Source organism: Elephantulus edwardii, unplaced genomic scaffold (genome assembly GCF_000299155.1).
Source record: "Elephantulus edwardii isolate Elephantulus edwardi_28Jun2011 unplaced genomic scaffold, EleEdw1.0 scaffold00080, whole genome shotgun sequence".
Taxonomy (NCBI): Eukaryota; Metazoa; Chordata; class Mammalia; order Macroscelidea; family Macroscelididae; genus Elephantulus; species Elephantulus edwardii.
Window position 1 is genome coordinate 7,450,123 of NW_006399830.1, and position 20,459 is coordinate 7,470,581.

General features: G+C 46.1%; 1 protein-coding gene across 1 annotated transcript in view; it reads right to left on the reverse strand.

The window, feature by feature from the left end:
- The window catches only part of WBSCR17 (Williams-Beuren syndrome chromosome region 17), a 447,264-nt gene that overhangs the window by 9,356 nt on the left and 417,449 nt on the right, over positions 1-20,459 (reverse strand). Inside the window, exon 9 of the mRNA XM_006889663.1 lies at positions 9,802-9,897. Coding sequence (XP_006889725.1) covers positions 9,802-9,897 — 96 coding nt within the window. The remainder of the gene's footprint in view (positions 1-9,801; positions 9,898-20,459) is intronic.

Here is a 20,459-nt window from a genome sequence, read left to right on the forward strand (position 1 = left end):
GTTCGATCTATCTATCTATCTATCTATCTATCTATCTATCTATCTTTCTATCTATCTATCATCATTAAGTACACTCTAACTAACTCTCTCTCTCTATATATATTATATATATATATAAACTCCAACTCACAGGACACTCTCTACAACAGACTGGAAGCCTGCCCAAATCTTGCACCATCTTCAAAATCTCCACTTGTGTTAAATCCCACTGTTGCAGTTACTGTCTCAATCCGTGTCATTGAGGGTCTTCCTCTGCTTCACCATCTCCCATCTTTCCAGGCATGATGTCCTTCTCCAAGGACTAGTGTCTCCTGATAATACGCTCAAAGTATGTGAGATGCTGTGTGACCATCCTTGCCTTTACGGAACACCGTGATTGTGATTGCACTTCCTCCAAGACAGGTTTCTTTGTGCTTTTAGCAGTCTGTGGTATAGTCACCTTAGCAAACATCATTAGTCAAAGGCATCGATTCTTCCATCTTCCTCATTCATTGAACAAATTTCAAATACACATGAAGCAATTGGGTAAAATATATATAGGGAGGTGTGATGGTAAGGAGCTGTGCTGCCAATCAAAAGCACATGGTTCTAGCCCACCAGGTACACTAGGGAAGAAAGATGGGCAATCTCCATCCATGCAATTTATAAAAACTTCCGGGAGGGTAAGGTCTGAGTTTTTTCCGATTTGATGGCACACAACAACAGCTACAACAACGACACACATACACTCACACACGATTTCTTTCTGGTGCCGTGGCCTGTAGGGAATTGCAATGTGAACCAAAAGGTAGAGATTCTCTGGTGGTTTGCATCCACTAGCAGCTCCTTGACAGCAAGATGGGCAATCTCTCCCCATATGGTGGTTTACTGCCTTGGAAACCCAGCAGAGGGTCACCCATGAGTTGGTTCTGACTTTACAGCAGTGAGTTTGAGTACATACATAAATACACCCACGTGCACACACTGCCTGGCAAACATGACAGTAATAAGTGTGTGTGTGTGTGTGTGTGTGTGTGTATCTACACACACTCACACACGTTCTGTCTGGCAAAGTGAGCTAGCTTTTGCTTAATTTGGATCTGGCATCTGGTTTATCACCTCCTGTTCAATGAAGCTGAGCCAGAGACTTGCCACATTACCTGCTAATCTTGGATTCTTCAGTCTCCAAAGCCAGCAGTCTGCTGCCTTACTTGCCAATTTTGGATTTGTCAGCCCCTGCAGCTACATGAGTCAGGACAAGCTTCTAATCTGATGCCTGACCCATCGATGTGGGACTTGCCAGCCTCCACCCAGTCATAAGCTAACTCCTTGAGATAAATACCTCTCTCTACTTCTATTCTCTAACTAGGTAAGCCTCACTCCTTTGGCTTCTCTGGGGAGCCCAGTTGAAGACGATGTCTTCCATGCCTTGGGCTTCCTGGCTCTTGATGTTAGGGAAGTAGAAGCTTTCCACTCATTTTTATCTGGCACAAGGACTGAGTGAACATCTTCTCTGTGGATAAATGCCTTCTGAACTGAATGAGAGCATTCTAGATTTCACTGCTGAGCCCAAGAGAAGAATGAACATCATTACCCATAACCTTAATGTGTTAGGGGAGGAAAAAACCCTCAGAGTACAAATACAATTAATTCTCATTTAGCGGGGAGAACGTGAGGAGGAAAGAATCTGCTCTGTGAGATGATCTAAGAGACACACACAACCATTAACCCAACTTTAACAGCCTGGAGGGGAAGCTAAAATATGCTGGCGGCAGCCAGAGAGACAAAGAGCAGCCAGCAAGCGGGAAGGACCGGAGAACACAGCAGGACTCGCCCTTCTGTCGAGGAACACAGGCACCAATTACTTCTGAATCACGGGTCTTCCTCATTACTTTAAAATCCGGCAGCCACTGCCAGGAAACCATGGCGATGTGAATAATGCAGAGTGCTCAGCTTAGGAGGGGAGACAGGTGCAGCTCTGCATTCCACGGATTCAGACCTGCTTCGGGGGTTTCTATTTGTTTACTGCCCTTCCAGCTCTGGTGGCCTCCTATGTAACGCGCTGGGCTGTGAACCGAAAGGTTGGCAGTGTGAATCTACCAGCTACTTCAAGGAAGAAAGATGGGCAATCTTCTCCTGTGATGTTTTACAGTCTCGTAGTCTTCTGCTGTGACGATTTACAGCCTTGGTAAACCCATGGAATGTTGTCCTGGGTCAGAATTGGCAGTGGGTGGGTGTTTTGGGGGGTTCATTTTGTACTTCTATCAGAGAAGTTGGGGATGGCACAGGACAGGGCATGGTTCTGATACATTGTTCACAGAGTCGCTATGAGTCATTAATTGACTCGATGGCACCTAAAAACAACAACAACAACAAGAACAACAACTTTATGATGCATGATGTCCTTCACCAGGTCCCTCCTGAAATGTGTCCAAAGTACATGAAACAGTCTTGTCCCTCAAAGAGCATTCTGGCTGTATTTCTCCCAAAGCACATCTGTGCCTTCTGCAGACAGTCCAGAGTGTACTCAGTACCCTTCGCCGACACTAGTATTCAAAGAGATCGAGTAATTTTATTGTTGTGTATCACTGACCCCTCAGTGGGTTTTCAGAGGCCGTAAATCACATAGAAGGAAACAGCTCATCCTTCTCCCGTGGAGCAGCTGGTGGACTTGAACCCATATACCTTGCGTTAGTGGTACGATTTCTCACCACTAAGCCACCAGAGCTCCTTTTTTTTTAGTGTTCCTCATTCATTTTTCAGCTTTTGCATTTCTTGCTATTACCAAAAGAATTTAAATTAAAATTGGTTAAATTCTTTAATGATAAGTGCAGCAAGTTACTGTTAAAATAATATAACAAATAATTTAAAATTTAATTATTACCTAAATTACAGCTCCGGTGGCCTAGTACGGAAGAAGGTGTCTGAAGGCAGGGTGTCTGAATCCCTCATTTGCTCCTTGAGAGAAAGACGGGCCATCTCCTCTCATGAAATTTACAGCCTCTGAAAACCTACTGGGAGGGTCAGCGATGAGTTGGTCTCAGCAATGAGTTTGAGTGTTTTTAAAAATTAATTTTATGGAAATTATTAAAATGATAATAAAACATTTTAAAACAAGACGTGTGGCCTCAGAACCTGATGGAAAGCTGCCACGTGTCAGGATAGATCTGACAGCTGACGCTAAGCCTCACATGAAAACTTCAACGCATACACACTATGTAACAACAAATAAATGCTACTTCACAACATGCATCAAAACATCATTATGATGTTACTACGCTGAAGATGTTTTAGTGTATGTGTATCTTTAAGTGTTTTTTTAAATGCTTTTGTGTATAGAAATATACACTATACACTACAGATTGTTGTTAGGCGCTGTCAGAATTGCCACGAAGAGAGCTTTTGGACAACTGCATGTATGTGTTACGTTTGTGCATGCATGTATCGTGTGTATAATCTGGTGCTGCCGCCACAGTTGTTGGCGTGTTTCCATCCAAGTATAATAACTACATGTTGTTACACAGTATGTGGTATGTCTTACATAGTAAGGTGAACATTTGCCCAACTCATGTTGGATGTGAGCCGTATCTAGCTGTCTCAACTCATGTACAAATTCAACTGGAAGACAGATTGAGGGAATGGGGCACGGACTCCTTCATAATTTCGGGACAACAACTGCTCATAAAACCAAATGCCTTTGACACTGTTCTGGGCTTCAGGCAGCAGGCCTAGGACAAGGAAAGATAACCCAGAGGGACAGGGCACCTCCAAGGCCGAGCACTAAGATCCGATTCTCTGTGCCAACAGCAGCAGCCTCAGGCCGGGCACACGCTCAGTCCCTACTGGCCTTTTGATATTTACAGAGAGCTCTGCCTTTGGGAGGGTGACCGGGAGGGATTACTAGTTAAGGATGGACATTGCCCTTGGTAAAAGAGAGGGTTAGCCAAACATAGGGGGCTTCAACGATGTGGTGTGACAACGGTCAAAGTACACTGAAATGTACCAGTGACTGTGAACATGGCACAGAACCATAGAAAGGAGAAAAACATGGAGCAAAACTTCAAGTCCTAACAAAAGATCAGCCTAATAGAGACTGGTGGGGCCCTTCAAGCTTGGAGTGGAAATCATCACAAGTCAATTTCAAGTTAAATAACCTATGTGATGGTCAATAACACCAAGGAGGAATGCACTCTCTAGAGCAGTCAATCCTACAAGATCAAAAGGGTAGCACTGACCCACAGAGAAAGCATGGAAGGCAGGAAGGGAGAAGAAAGAAGGAGCAATGGAAATGGGAACCACAGGAAGGAAACGGGAAGAGTGCTGTTATAATAACCAATGCCAGAAAATGAGCAGTTCGAATCCACCAGACGCTCTCCTGGAGAAGGAGGGGCAATCTCCTCCTGTACCAGTCTGATCTGATTCGACAGTACACACACGACAAATAATAAAAAATAGATAAAAAGAATTAGAAAATTTTTTAAAAAGCAAATGAAATGTGTACAAAGAGCTGAATAGGAAACCTATACCTTCATTCAAACCATAAGAAATATGTTTAAAGAAGTAATTACTAGATAATGTTCTGAGAAATCACTATTTGATCCTAAGAGTCTACTTTTGCAATAAAACGCAAATATTCTATTTAAAAGACAGTTAAGGGTTGCACGGCGTTTCGCTCCTTTGCACGGGCTGAGCGTGGGTCAGCGCTGACTCTGTGGTCTCTAACAGCGGCTGCCTTTGGGGACCTGTCAATGGCAGACCCTAACCTGAGTACATTGTTAGGCGCTGTCACAGTGACCCCATGAATGACAGGAAGAAATCCTGCTCGATCCTGTACTGGCCTCGCAGTCCTTGCTGCATAGAAAATCAATGTGACAGTCACCGTGTCGTCCAGCTTGTTAAGGGTCTTCCTCTCCTTCCCTGACCCTCCGCCTTTCCCAGCATGGCGTTTTTCTGACCGACTAGCCCCTCCTGACGGCACACCCCACACAGGTGAGGTGACATTTCACCTGTTCTGTGGAGCTGCCTGGTTGCCCTTCCTCCCACACAGATTGCTTTGTTCCTTCGGCAGCCCATGGGCAGCCCGGTCTCCAGGGCCGCGGCCTCCTGACATGTGAGAGGAAAGAAGGTGAGCTCTGGTGGTGCAGGGTCCCCTTGTCTCCCTGATAATATATAAAAGTTCAGTTGTTCAAATCTCCTAGCTACTCCAAGGGAGAAAGATGGGCAGTGTCCTCTTCTAACAATTTACAGCCTTCAAAATTGGATGAAGGGTTGTGGTGAGCTGGAAGCTACTGTGGCAATGGCTTTAAACCCAACATACTACTCAAATGCACGATGTCCCTCTCCAGGCTTCTCCTGGCAACAAAGCATCTAAAGTGAGGTCTCACCATCCGTGCCTGCAAGGAACATTCTGACTGTCCTTTCTCCAAGACAAATCTGTTCCATGGCGGTTCATGTTATATTCAGTATTTTTCACCAACACTACAATTAAAGGCAACACTTCTTTACAGATCTTCCTTATTCACTGCCTGACATGCTTGTGCACATAAAACCACCCACTATTCTTTGTGACAGGGGCAGTGGACAGCATTACCATTCTCTCACTGTCATCGGTCAAAACTGACTCACAGCTGACCCTCCAGTGGGTTTTCAGAGGCTGTAAATTGCACAGGACAGTACCCATCTTTCTTTCTTGGAGCAGCTGGTGGATCTGAACTGTCTACCTTAGGGTTAGTAGTGCAACTAACTCCCTACCCACTAGGCCACCAGAGCTCCTGATGTAAAAATTTTAAAAAATGAATTTTTAGGGACTTATTGATATTTCCACCCTCTATGAGGTGGATTGATTCAGTGACTGGGGTAATCTGGATGGGTGTGTCAGAGACAGTGCGATTGGCACAGGACAGAGCAGAATTTAGGGCTGTTGTACACAGGGTCGCTATGAGTCACAAGTGACTCGACAGCACAATAACAACAACTCCTACTGTCTAGATTCTAAAAGACAGCAACCCTGGAAATCTGGGCAATGTTGCTGGCTTAGTAAGTAAAGAAACAGCAGAATGCTGGGCCAATGCCAAAGAGGAACGCTCATAGTATAGTTAATAGCATTAGTTTGAAGCTATTTAAAATTTTCATAAGGGATAACACTAACAGCTAAAGCATTTTATGTAGAAATCAGTACATAATTTGGTTAAGAAACAATGAAAATACACTACTAAGAAGTGTCCTGAAACAGTCTTCTCATTAGGAAAGAATTAGGGTTAAATGAGAAAGTACCTATTCTCTCTCGTGTACACGCACACACATGCGTGCACGCACACTCTTCCTCCCACCCCCTTATTTCTCTGTGTGTGTGTGTGTGTGTGTGTGTGTGTGTGTGTAGACAGACAACGTAATAGGTAGATGTTTATGTAGTTGTTAGCTGTTGTTAGGGAGCTCCAGTGACCTAGTGGTAAGAAGCTGTGCTGCAATCCCAGAGGCACTCGGTTCTAATTCCACCAGCTGCTCTGTGGGAGAAGGATGGATGATCTTCTCCTACTGTGAGATTCACTACCTCCGAAAACCTACCGCAAGGTCGGCCAGGAGTCCGTTTTGACTCAACAACAATACAGAGGACAGCCTCTCTCCTTCTCGGGATATGCTGAGCTTTGGCTTTAAAGATGTCCCTGTCTTCAGGCCTCTGCCCATTTCCCCACCAGGTCCAGTGTGTCCCTGCTCCTCCAGGAATCTGACCCCAGCACTGGAAAGGGCAGGCTGGCTTTGACTTCTATCAGATCGAGGACACACATCTCCTGAATCTGGTTGAGGCCATCTTTCTTGGGAGGCTCACCCCAATCTGCTCTCCACGCTGTCTCTTCTGAGACTCAACCCCAACCTGAGTTTATTGGAGGACGAGGGTCCAGGCTGTCGCTGGCTTCTGAGTCTCCCGAGGGTGTGGACAGGCTAACAGCTCTCCGGAGACCTGCCACACAACAGGGCACGAGGGCTTCACCAACACAATGCATCATCGTGACAGGTGACTGGGTGATGGAGCTACCACTTCAAAGATGAAGCCATTGCAGACTGAGTCCAAGATCTGATTATGCTTAATTATGGGACAAAAGATATCTCTTCTGCTACTCTGGTGATAAATTAACCAAGGGATGAGAAGGGGGCATTGAGGAGAAAAGGGGGAGAGGGGCTCAAGCACAGCCTGAAGAGGGTCATGGGAGAAGCTCACTGACTCTCTTCTGAGCCTAAACACAAGACAGAGGAACAATCAAGCCTGAGCTGTGGGGTGACATGGCTCACGGCAGCCACCCCCATTCCTGAGTGAGACTGCTCTGTAATCTCCATGGATGTAGATGGCTAGGCCTTGCAAGGGGCCACTGGATGGGCTTGAACTACTCACTTTTCAATTATTAGAGGAGTAATTGTTTATGAAATCCAGAGACCTCATTCCTTGAAACCATGGGTTATGAAGCAAAGGTCTACTGGACAAAGCCTGAGCCCCTCAGATATTGACTGAGCCCTCAGTTCCTCTCCATGGTGGTAGAGCTTATCCTAAGACCACCCACTACAGTCCTCACCGCCTTTCTGTCACTGCAGGTGCCCACTACTCCTGCCTGTGTGGAGTTTGACGTAGCATGTGTATTGATGGATGTCATATGGACTTGGGCCCAGAAAGGCCATGCCCTCACTCTGGTGGGCACGCCACTGCCTGGTGGGCACTTCTGCACCTTAGCCCCCTGATCTGAGTGGTTCAAGCCAATCCCAAAGATTCCTGCTGGCCTTCACATCCCATAAGCCATCACAGACGAAGACCCTTGGTGAGACGGACCAGCGCAGTGGATGCAATGAGGTTCAGCAGAGACCGAGGATGGCGCAGGACCGGGCGGGACTTTGTCCTGCTGTACTCGGGGCTGCTGTGAGCATTGACGGGATGACACCTTACAACAACAGCATCCCAAGAAGTAGCTCTGAGCTTGCTGACGAGCCCAGCATACTCTGGCCACAGGCAAGCCCTCCCCGAAGGCCAGACCAAGCTTCAAAACCTCTTCCTTCCTCAGATCCTGTAGGGAACCGTGGACATCAGCATGGGCTGGAGGCCACAGCATCTTGGAAGCACCCTTCACTCTACACCCCTCTAGATGGGAGATACACATTCCTCAAAACACATCACCTCCAGACGCATCCTTCCTGGTTCTCCAGGCTCCAAACTCCTTGGAAATGCACCCTCGGCATCACCTGGGACTCTGGTCCTTCCCATTCCTTCCTGGTGTTACTGTTCACCTGGTAAACCCATGTACTGTGGGGCTCCAGGTTGTGCCATGAGGTCAAGCTCATGTCCAGGCTCACAGGGCAGCTGAGGGCCATGGTCTTGGGGGCTCACGGTCTCGGTCAGACCAGGCTGCTTAGGCATCACTGGGATCTGAGCTGTGTTCTTCTTATCCCACTCTTTCCAGGACCCACTTTAATTGCTTTCAGAGCAGTTACCGGGCATCCTCTAGTTCTTCTGGTCTCGGGGTGTGGGATGCTGAGGGTCATAAGGTCTGCTGGAGCTATGGACAGTCTGCAGACATGCAGCTTTGCTGTCCTTCCCTCATGGAAGGACAGGAAAAGACTGCCTAGAGGGTCACTTGCAAGCTTTTAAGCCCCCCGGTCACTACTCACCAAAGCAGAGCACAGAACTCCATCTTTGTGAACTACGCAACTACCCTGAGGTCCCCCAAGACGATGATCCTGGGGCTCATGACCTGTAATTGTGACTATGACACCCCTATGCCTGGCCAGGTCCTTCAAGCTCCACATCCTGTCCCTCGTCAGCCTGGGTCTCATCCTTGCGTCTAAGGTCCACTCTGAGCCCCTGCACCTCCCAGGCCCCCATGTGGGCTCTTCCATTCCTCCCACACTCACCACACCATGCAATGGGCTCTCCCCATGCAGCGTAGACCCTGGGAGAACAGGAACTATCATATGAGCTGATTTGTGTTGTTGTAACCAGCGTCTAAAGCAGGTGACAGAGGCGTGTTTGCAGAATGAATGCATGAATGAATGGCCTCGTAGCTGCTGTCTGGTCAGCTCTGCCGCCCACAACCACGCACACAGTAGAAAGAAGCACCCCTCCATCCCGGACCGTCCTTAACCTTGACGCCGTTTGGGCTCCTTGTTACTCCTGCTGTGTCAGACCATCTCATTTCTATTTTGCTGAGCCTTTAATTTACTGTCCATGATGGATGGACTGCCCTTGTCCAGGGACTGGTCCCTCCTAATTACATGCTCACATCGAATTAATGAATGGATGACAGAAATACTCGATGCTGATGCTCTGAAAGGTTAGTGGTTCAAATCCTCTCAGAGGTGCCTTTGAAGAAAGGCCTGGAAATCTGCATCCCAAAGACTCCAGCCTTGAACTCCCCACAGAGCAGCTCTCCTCTGCACACCTGGGGTTGCCATGGACATGAACCGACCTGACAGCAGCATCTGCGCATGTCCATACTGGGTGGAGTACCAGACAGAGTGCTGGTTCCTCACATGTGAGGAATGGAAACCTCTCAGGGAATGATTGGAACGGGAACTGAGAGGCGTGGACAAACTGTGACACTGGGAAGTGGCTCTGCAGTTACTCACGTTCTCCTTTCAAGATGAGAAGCCCAAAATTGACTCTATTAATTCAGGTGCTGAGGTAAACACTTATGGATCTTTTCCAAATGGGCAGAACACCCTCACAGCTTAGAGGAGGCAGCAGAGCGGGCCCCAATGAGAGAACAAAGGCAAGAGAAGTTTCTAGAAGCCCCACGAGGCCCGGCAGCTCCACACCCTTCCTGGCCGGCGACGGCTTCCTACCTGCGGTCCCCAGCCATGGCACGGGTACAGTATTGCTGTGTGGTTCTCCAGCGGCCCCTGGTCCAAGCACACATCTTTGGCCTTGTTGTTGCGAAGCTGGAAGGACAGGGGGAAATATCACAGGTCAGATGACGGCTCGTTTCTCAGCCGCAGGCCCACCGGTTCCCAGCAAAGGGCTCAGGCAAAGTCTGTGACCTGAGCAAGAAGGTGGAGGCCTTCAGCTGTGGCATGAGGTCTCTCCCTCTGCCCGTGAACTTGGTGGTCTGGCCCCCACCCCCTTGTCTCACACCTTCGGCACAGAAAAGGATGATGGGAGGCTTGTTGTCATAGTGTGAACTTCTCAGGTGTCAGGTCTAAAGCTACCTCAGAGAGGGGTACTGAATGCATGAAACAAGCTCTCAGTGGGCTGGGACACACTCATTGCTTCTTCTCTCCGCCCCGCCCCCATTTCTCATTGCTGTTTTTTAAGAAAAACTGGGATTGGAGTTGAACATTTACAAAGCGTATGGTTTTTAAATCAACCACTCACACACATTCTCTGTAACATTAATTACAATACCCATGCTGTCTGATTGTCCACTCAATCCACACTTTCTCTTTCCTCATCTGAAGAAGTGTTGATCTATTTATCAATTTTCTACTCCCTCACCCCCATCCTCTCCATGGTAATCATACTACAATGACACTATCTCTGTGTAAACCTTCTTAGGCCTTTTATAATAGTGATTTTATAGCGTATTTGTCCTTTTGTGACTGACTGGTTTCATTTAGCCTAATGTTCTTTAGGGAGCTCTGGTGGCTTAATGGTAAGAAGCTGTGCCACAACCCTGAAGGCAGGTGGTTTGAAACCACCAGTTTCTCTGCGGGAGAAAGATGGGCTCCTCCTGTCTCTGAAAACCTGCTGAAGGGCCAGCTATAGATCAGTTCTGACTCTACAGTCCTCAATAACAACGACCTTTAGAGTCAACCATGACAAGGGACTGTTCTAGAAGGGATCACAGAATATCCTGGACAGAATGGCAACAAAATGTGGAACGAAACATCATAAAAATTGCCAGGATAGTCAGTCTGGAGACTAAGGTGCTCCTGATACAAGCCATAGTCTTCACAATTGCTTGCTATGTGTCAGAGTGTTAGACAATGACTAGGGATGATAGAAAGAGAATTGATGCCTTTGAGCTGTGGTGCTGGAGAAGAGTGCTGAATATACCATGGACTGCTTGGAGAACAAATAGGTTCTTCCTAGGGAAGGTGAAACCAGGCTGCTCCTTGGAGGCAAGTATTCTGAAACTGACTTTGACATGTTACATGATTTGGACATGTTACAAGGCGGGACCAGTCATTGGAGAGGGATGTCAAGCTTGGGAGGGTGGAGAGACAGCACAGGAGAGGAAGACCCTCGATGAGATAGATTGATTCAGTGACTGGGGTAATGGGGGTAGGTGTGTCAGAGACAATAAGATTGCTACAGGATAGAGCAGGGTTTAGGGCTGTTGCTGTTGTACATAGGGTCATTATGAGTCGCAGGCAACTCAATGGCACATAACAACAACATACAATAAAACTGATAAGAAAACCTTCCAGACTGGAAGTGAACTCACTCCTGTGCCTTAACTTTCAGCCAAATAATAGACAGGTCTTGAATGTTAACAATAACTCTTGCAAGATATTCACTCCCTAGTAACACTAAACAAATGTATCAGATCCAAAGGACAGCATTAGCCCAGGGACAAAGCTTAGAAGGCAGGAAAAGGTAGGCGAGAAGGATGAATGGAAAAGAGACTCACAGGGAGGAACTGGGAAGAGTGCTGTTAATATGCGGGCTGTTCTTGAGGTGAAAACCAAAAACGGGTATGAAGGGTTCAATGGAAAACCAGTTTGTTCCATAAATCAACTCAAATCACAAGAAAAAGGTTTTTTTTAAAAGGGAGTACAGCATAGGTGAGCTTACTGGAAGTTCTACTGTGTCATGTGAGGTGGCTGAGGCAGAGACTGTTGTTGAGTCAGAAAACTGACTCAATGGGCATGGATTGTTGTTTCTGTTGTTGTTTTCATGTGTGAACTCTCCATGGAAACAAAACCAACTAGAGAGCAACTCAGACAATAGGTACTGTTCTCTGTGCACTCAAATTATGTCTAGATGTAGGAAGGAACAAGAGTAGTTTAACTGTTGCCTCCATTTCTACTAAATTTTATTTATCTTGTTCTTCTGGAGAGTTGTTTTAATGACTTTTTAGAAGCTATTAAGATGTTAAATGTAGCACTACATTTCATTTGCAGCACCCTGGAACTTGGAGAAGGGAAGAACAAGTGCTCACAATCCTTTAACGCAAGACTAACATTTCCCCTCATATTTTGGACAATTGAGTTTTGCTGCCTTCTGGCTGTGAAGAGGAACAGCTTTCTGCACAAAGCTATGCTCTGAGTTCAGCTTCTCTCCTTGAGAACTGAATGTCAGCACTAGGAGTATAGCATCAAAGGGTACTGGTATACCCACCTGCATGATCTTTAAAAATGCTGCCCAACTGCTTTCTGCAAGACTTCAAGTCCCAAAGTTTCTACACGTTTGTCAAAGTTAGGATTTAAAGAAAAGTATTTTATTGACATATGGCAGTTGGCTGTTAACTGAAAGATCGGTGGTTCAAACCCAGGAAGACATGCCTGAGGGTTAAAATGCGGCAAAAATTCACAGTCTTGTATCTCTTATAAGGCATTTCTACTTGGTCCTATGGGGGACTGAGTTATAATGGATGCTACAGTAATATCGTCAACAACCTACGTTATGCGGATGACACAACCCTGCTTGCTGAAACTGAGAAGGACTTGAAGTGCTTGCTGCAGAAGGTCGAGGGCTGCAGTATTCAATATGGATTGAAGCTCAACATCAAGAAAACAAAGATTCTCACCACCGGGCCAATTAGCAGCGTCATTATGGATGGTGAAGAGATTGAGATAGTTAACAGTTTTAGTTTACTTGGTTCCACAGTTGATGCTCTAACAGCAGCCAGGAAATCAGGAGATGAATTGCATAGGGAAAGTCAGCTGTGAGGGACCTTTCAAGAGTACTGGAGAGTAACGACATCAGGCTGGAGACTAAGGTGTGCCTGATCCAGGCTATAGTCTTTGCACTTACGTGCTATGCATTGGAGAGTTGGACAGTGAATAGGGATGACAGAAAGAGAATTGATGACTTTGAGCTGTGGTGCTGGAGAAGAGTGTTGAATATACCATGGACTGCTAGGAGAACAAACAGGTTTGTCCTGGAGAGGGTGAAGCCAGAACGCTCCTTGGAGTCAAGGATTCTGAAGCTTCGTCTGACATACTTTGGGCATGCTGAAAGGAAGGACTGGTCCTTGGAGAGGGACATCATGTTTGGCAGAGTGGAGGGACAGCGCAGGAGAGGAAGACCCTCGATGAGATGGATCGATTTTGTGACCGGAGCGGTGGGAATGAATGTGTCTGAGACGGCGAGGTTGGCACAGGATAGAACGGCGTTTAGGGCTCTTGTACATAGGGTCGCTATGAGTCGCAAACGACTCGATGGCACATAACAACAACAACAACAACATAGTAATAAGTTGGAATTTTGTTGTTGCTACTTCTACATGTAAACAAAGCACTGGTCATTTCAATGTTTCTCTCATACAGTTCAGTGACACTGATTACGTCCACAGCATGCTGCAACCACCACCGCTATCCATTTTCAAAAATTCTCATCACCTTATTATTTTAGTGAAAGCCCTGATAAGACAGTGGTTAAGCGGCCAGCTGCTAATCACAAGGTCACCAGTTCAAACTCAAAAGCTTCTCTGGAGGAGAAAGATGAGGCAGTCATCTTCGGCAAAGATGCACAGCCGTGGAAACCCTCTGGGACAGTTCTGCTCTGTCCTATGATCGTCATGAGTTCAAATCCACTTGACAGCAGTAAGTTTGGTTTGACTGCTGACAGTTAATGTGATCAGCTGCTATCTAAATCCTCCCTAAGGTGCTTCAGAAGAAAGTCCTGGTGACTTTCAGAAAACTGAGTGACTGAAAGCCCTACAGAGCACAGTTCTCTTACACACGCAGGGTCACCATGCAGTAGAAGCAACAGACCAACAACTGGCTTTTGCATTGTTTTGACAGGCAGAGACCTTCTTTTCATAAGTCCCATTTCTTTCAATAATAGCTTATTTTAATCTTTTATGTTTAGCAATTCTTTGCCATCTTGAGAATTATCTGTTTATGCTCATTTCCCCTCCCCACTGGGATCCTAAGTGGTTTTTAGTATAGATTTGTGGGAGCTCTTTACATATTAAGGATATTAATTATTTTATGGTCTATTTGTTCCATCTAATGATTTCAGAAAGCCAGGCTCTTAATGGCTGTTTACTGTCTATGCAATCACATGTATCATTTAATAGATGCTTATGGAGGGCCTGGGGCTTCCTGAGGAGTCCTGGTGGCGCTGTGGGTGAAAGCATTTGACTGTTAACCACAAGGCTGGTGATGTGAACCTGCCAGCCGTTCCAGGGGGCAGCTCTGGCAGCCTAGTCGTAAGGAGTTACGCTGCTGACCCGAAGGAACGCATCCACCAGTTTCTCCATGGAGAAAGGTGAGCGATCCCCTCCTGTGTGACTTACGGCCTCTGAAAAACGTGCTGAGGCGCCTGTGATGGATCAGTTCTGACCTGACGATACACAAAAAACAGTAAGAGGCTGCTCCTCAAGAGAAACGAGGCTGTCTCACTTCTCAGATTGGCGTCCGTGGGCAGCTCTGCCCTTCCCTCCTGGGTCACAATGAATCGGGATGGAATGACCAGCAGTGGGTCTGGAGGGTGTCTGGCACTGTGTCAGATTGCTGGAACACCAAGACAACCAAAACCAGGTCTGTGCTGGCAATCTGCAGTCCAGGAGAGCCAGGGAGAGGACAGATGGGGCGAGGTGGCCACCAAGGAGGAGCCGCCAAGAGGAAGTGGTCGCTGGACCGAGTGCTGGCAAGGGCACACGTGCAGAAGCCATGCTGGAAATGCACTACCTGCCCATCCAAGGGTGGCTATATGGATTTTTGTTATGCTCATCTACTAACCTAAAGGTTGTTGGTTCAAACCTACCTACTAGTGCTGAGAAAGAAAGGCCTGGCAATCAGCCTAGAAACCTCTATGTTGCTCAGTCATCATCCAACTCTGTAACAAACGGGGTGGCCATAAGTTGGAATCAACTCGACAGCTGTGGTCTCTCAAGGATCAGTTCTGACTTGATGGTAATGCATTAAAAAGAAGGTATGTGTGTCATATTTCAGAGAGAATAAAGAAAGAGAATAAGAAACAAGAAAGAGAAGACTAAGAAGTAAGAACAAGAAAGAGAATACGTGAATGAGAAAATGCTCAAATGGGCACAAAGACTAGTGAACATACTGTGAGCCTCTGAAAGAACCAGAAGACGTGTTTGGGAAGATGGGTAGTGCCCCTTCCAGTGTCTCACACTCTGGTCATGTGATCAGGATGGACCACTTCCTGGAGAAGGACATCACGTGGTAGAGCAGAGGGTCAGAGGAAAACAGGAAGCCCTTTACTGGGCTGACAGGTGGACAGACACGGGGGCCACAGCAAAGAGCTTAAAGTGCAGCCAAGATGTAGGGGTGGCATGGGGTCAGGCCGGGTTCACTCTGTTGTCCTGAGTGGGTGTGGGTCAGATTTGACCCAACCAACCATACGTAATGGGCAGCAAGGGTAACTCAGGTCACAAGGGTGGTGTGAGCTGTTTGGTAGAAGGGGGCTGATTGATTTACCTGGTGGTTCAACATTTCTGAGCACAACAGAAGCTTTTCCATGGGGAAGGAGGCATCCACAGGTGGACCAGGCAAAAAGCAGCAATGTTTCTTTAAGAATGGTCTCAAGATCTAATCCAGCTAACAGGAAGGAAAGGGGGTTTTAAGACTCCATGGGAGTCTCTAAAGGAGGCTGTTATCTAAGTGAGTTTAGGGAAATAACACGCGCAGGTGAGGGAGAGCCTCAAGGCTGGCTCCTGTTCAGATTCCTCGGCCCCTTCTCTTGGGTCTGTGTGTGTTGGCAAGAAAAAAGCGGCACAACTCAAAGTAGTGGGAGTGAACATCAGAAATAAGAGTCTGAATAATAAAAAGCTTTATGGGAGCTCTGGTGGCCTAGTGGCAAGAAGCTGCGCTGCAATCCCAAAGGTGAGAGTTTCAAATCCTCTAGATGCAATGCTAGAGGAGGGGCAATCTCCCCCTGTGCCAGCTGAATCTGATTCAATGGTACAGAGGGAAAAAAGGAAGGAAGGAAGGAAGGAGGGAGGGAGGGAGGGAAGGAAGGAAGGAAGGAAGGAAGGAAGGAAGGAAGGGGGGGAGAGAAAGTAAAAGAAAAATAAATAGGAAACTTTACTATAAAACTGAGTCTGGTTAAAAAGATTTCTTAAGGAAGATATAAAGTCTAAGTGAAACATTCTATTTAGGCCTAAAATCCCAGATAACATTAACAAAAACTGGAATGTTGCCAGACTCAAAGAAGGAATGCATTACAATTGCTTTTTCTAATATTTTTTTTAATTTAGTAAACACATGAAAGTTGAATCATTTATCATTTCTTATTGGTTGTCTTAACTCTGGTATTGCTGTTTCTAGGAATCCGGAGAGGCACACTCCCAATGGCTGGACTGACAGTGACTGTAACAGTGGCTCAAGCCTGAGGAGACAATGGCAACGGTGCAGCAGAGGGCAGGGCTCCGATGTAAGGTCGTAGGGCTACGATGCGTCCTCGGCGACTCAGTGACACCTCAGAACATCACCCGCTGGAGGGCACCTGGTGCCACAATGATTAAAACACTAAAGGTGCTTGGATCAGATCCACCAGCCACCTCCCAGAGAAGGATGAGACACTAATTCACTGCCGCAAGTGGACTCTAACTCACTTGGTTAGTGACCCTGGAGAACAGAGTAAAACGGCCCCACAGGGTCTCCCAGGGCACCAATCTTCACCGAAGCAGACTGCCCCACCTTTCTCTGGTGAAGTGCCTGCTGAGCTTGAACCACTGACTTTATAGCTAGCTGCGAGTGCTCAAGCTCTGTGCCACTCGGGCATCTACCTTCCTACCAAGTTTTTACAAAAGATGACGTGTGCTTACTGTTACGGGAAAATGTTGTGAGCACATGTAACCGCTGTGGTCTAAACATCCTCACTTGCTGACATGGAAAGTCCTCGTGCTACACCCTCTTGGCCCTTGATTTTGACACATCAAGGCTGAGAGGTTATTGATTTCTTTTTAATTAGCTGTAATCATAACATACTCAAGTATAATGTGCCTACAATTAACTCACGAGACTAAAGCATGTTTTCCAAGAAAACACAAAACTCCAAAACTCAAACAACGCAAACCTCCAAACACCCGAAAACCCCCTCAAACTAATTAAAAGTCAAGAAAAAAGCACAAAGTGGAAACCATCAGACTTGTTCACCTGGGGACAGTTTCTCAAACAGAACTGTAAGTGAAAACTCAGCATGCAGATTGTATACAGAGAGGAACCACAGGCAGACAGATGAGGAGGAACAGAAGTCAACTCCCGACACTATTCACATTGGTTCTATCTGGGAACTGGGAGGTGGAATGAACTGTTTGTTTTGTTACATTTTCTATAGAACATAAAGTACATTAAATTTGTTATTTATAAAAAATTAGAAAAGTCTGCAAAGAAAACAAGAAACAAAACATGTTCCCTTTTTGAAAAGTCAGATGAGTTGACCACCTCCCAAGCTACTCACTGCCCCGCTCCAGTGGCCTCGACTACACTGCAGGGATGTGCTGTGGCCTTCCAGTTGTGCAGTGTACAACCTGATCAGCTGTGCAGTGAGCCTCACCATCTTCTAGCATTTTCCAGTCTTTCTTCCTGTAACCATTTTTTCCTGCCTATAAAATTATTGGAAGGGTGGAGGAACAGCTCAGGAGAGGGAGACCCCAGATGAGATGGATTGATACAGTATCTGGGGCAATGGATGTCGGTGTGTCAGAATTAGTGAGACTGGCTCAGGAGAGGGAAGGGCTCAGAGCTGCTGCATGTAGGGTCACTATATGTCACAGATGAGACAACCACACATAACAACAAAAATATACTATATTGGTTGTTTTTATTTAAGCCTCATATTTAGCGTCAACAAGACCTCGGGAGGGCCTTTAGATTTAAAAGTCAGCTGTTATTATCTTTTGGAGGAACATTCTTCTAAGTGGTACAGCACTCTTCTGTCAATATGCTGTACTGAGGTAACCTGGGGTTGCTGTGATGCTGAACCTTGTGCCACTGGGGTGTCAAAAGCTGTAACATTACCCATGGTGGACAGTGTTTGGTGGAGCTCCCAGTTTAAGACAGGTTTGGAAGCAGGAGTGGCATCCACTTCCTAAACAACAAGCCTCTGGAAACTCTATGAACTTTGATAAATGATGATAGTTATAGAAAGGCTTCAGGTCTTTTGTTCACAGAGTCGCGATGAGTTGTGCTCAATTTGATGGCAATCAACAACAACATAATCACATAATAATGGAAAATGGGAAAAACAAGGTCCCCATACAAACCTGCCTGCATTCCCACTGCTCAGAGATAACTCTAGCAATTATCTGTTTCCTCATGTTATCTCACCTGCCTTTTCATTCTTTTCCTCATACAGTATGCTGCTTTTTAATTACTGTATTAAGAATATCTAAGAAGTCATTTGCCAATTCAACAATTTGGACAGGTATAATTCAGTGACAAGGATTACATACTTCAAGCTGTGCAACCATTCTCAGTGACCCTTTCCAAAATATGCCCCCCCATTAGCATGAACCGCATGCCTCAGTGATGGTTAATCCTGGGTGCACCTGGCCAGGACCCGCAGTGACATGTACCTGTTTTGTGTTGTGATGTTTCTGATGTGGATGAGTTGGGATTAGAGGAGGTTGTGTAAAGACAGGATCAGCCTGGTCCACTGGGAAGCCCCTCCCCAAGGCATGACCAACACTGAATACATGTCATTTCAGCCATGCAAATGAGCTTTCTTTACCTGATTCTTCATCTGGCTTATGACTTCCTAACAACTTGACCTTGGACTTCTCAGCCTCTGAAGCCTGCAGCCTGAGATGCTTCTCAGACATGGCCACAGTCCACAAGCTTCCTGGACACTGCTGGCCGATGACTCGGACTCATTAGCCTCCTTAGATGCGTCACTCCTGAGGTCTGACCCACAGACTCGAACTTGACCACCTTTACGTGAGCCATTTCCTTGAAATAAATCAATGAATCTCTGTGTCTCTCTATACATTTTGTAATGCCTGCAGATATTAATGTTTTTAAAGTATCTATAGATAATACCTATGTATCTATCTAGCAAAATCTTTCAAACTGTGATGAAAATACACCCTGCTACCATTGACTATTTCCCTTCAAGATAAAGTTTTGCTCCCTCTCTCAGAAAAATCACTGAGATGAACAATTTCACTCTGAGATCTCTGTCCCCACTTTAAGGAATTTGCTGAGGATAAGGGTGGAGATGAAAGTATGACTATCTATGACTATCAGTAAGTCTGTTAATACCTGCACTTTAAATTGCTTCCAGGAAAGCTGGTTCCCATTTGCACACTCTGATAACCGTTTTTCATATGAGGACAACGTGGCCAGCCAAAGAACCATTAGTTAGTTAAGTGTCGACTAGGCAGCTGCATCTTACAGCTGTCCAGTGGACAGAAAGGGACACTCCCTGACCTCACACCATCCTGACAAATTCTGCTGTATGTGATCCCACTGCTCCAGCCACTGAATTAACATATAGTCCAAAAATAAACATAGAGTCACTTGGTAAGACAAGAAACAACAACGAAATGTTGCTTTGTTCCCCCCCCCCCCATCTTTCTCCTGCAGAACAGCTGGGAATTTGAACCACTAACCTTTCAGTTAGCAGTGCTATACTTTATGGATTCCATCACCAGGACCGTGGAGGAAGTCAAAGCATTCATTTCACAGGGAGGTAGGGAAAAAGAACAAGGATTGTGATTTCTTTAGCTCTGAAACATATTTAAGTGTTTTATATTTTCTTTTTTTGGGGGGGGTTTGATTCGAGTGACCAATTAACAAACTCAGCTTCCCATCAAATGATACATTTTTTAAAAATAACTTGTATTTCTTCTGTTAAAAAGGAAGGATGTCAGTTTAAAGACCAAGAAGCACCTGACACAAGTCATGGTACTTTCAGTTCTTTCGTTTGTATGTGAAAGCAGAACAATAAATAAGGAAAACTGAAAGAGAATTGATGCTTTTCAATTGTGGTGTTGACCAAAGTCTTGACTGTCATTTGGACTGCCCAAGGAACACACAAGTCTGTGTCAGAGGAAGCACAGCCAAGGTTTTCCCTAGAGGTAAGAACGGCAAAACTTTGCCTCATATACTTTGGGGATGTTGTCAAAAGGGGCCAGTCCTTGGGAGAAGACGTCACGCTAGGAAAGCATAGGATCAGCGAAAAGAAGGCAGAGATCAGTGAGACGGCTTCACAGAGTGGCTGTGACCGTGGACTCGAGTGCTGCAGGGATTGAGAGGGTGCACAGCACAGGCCAAGGCCTCAGTCCACTGGTCACACGGGCCAAGGCCTCAGTCCACTGGTCACACGGGCCAAGGCCTCAGTCCACTGGTCACACGGGCCAAGG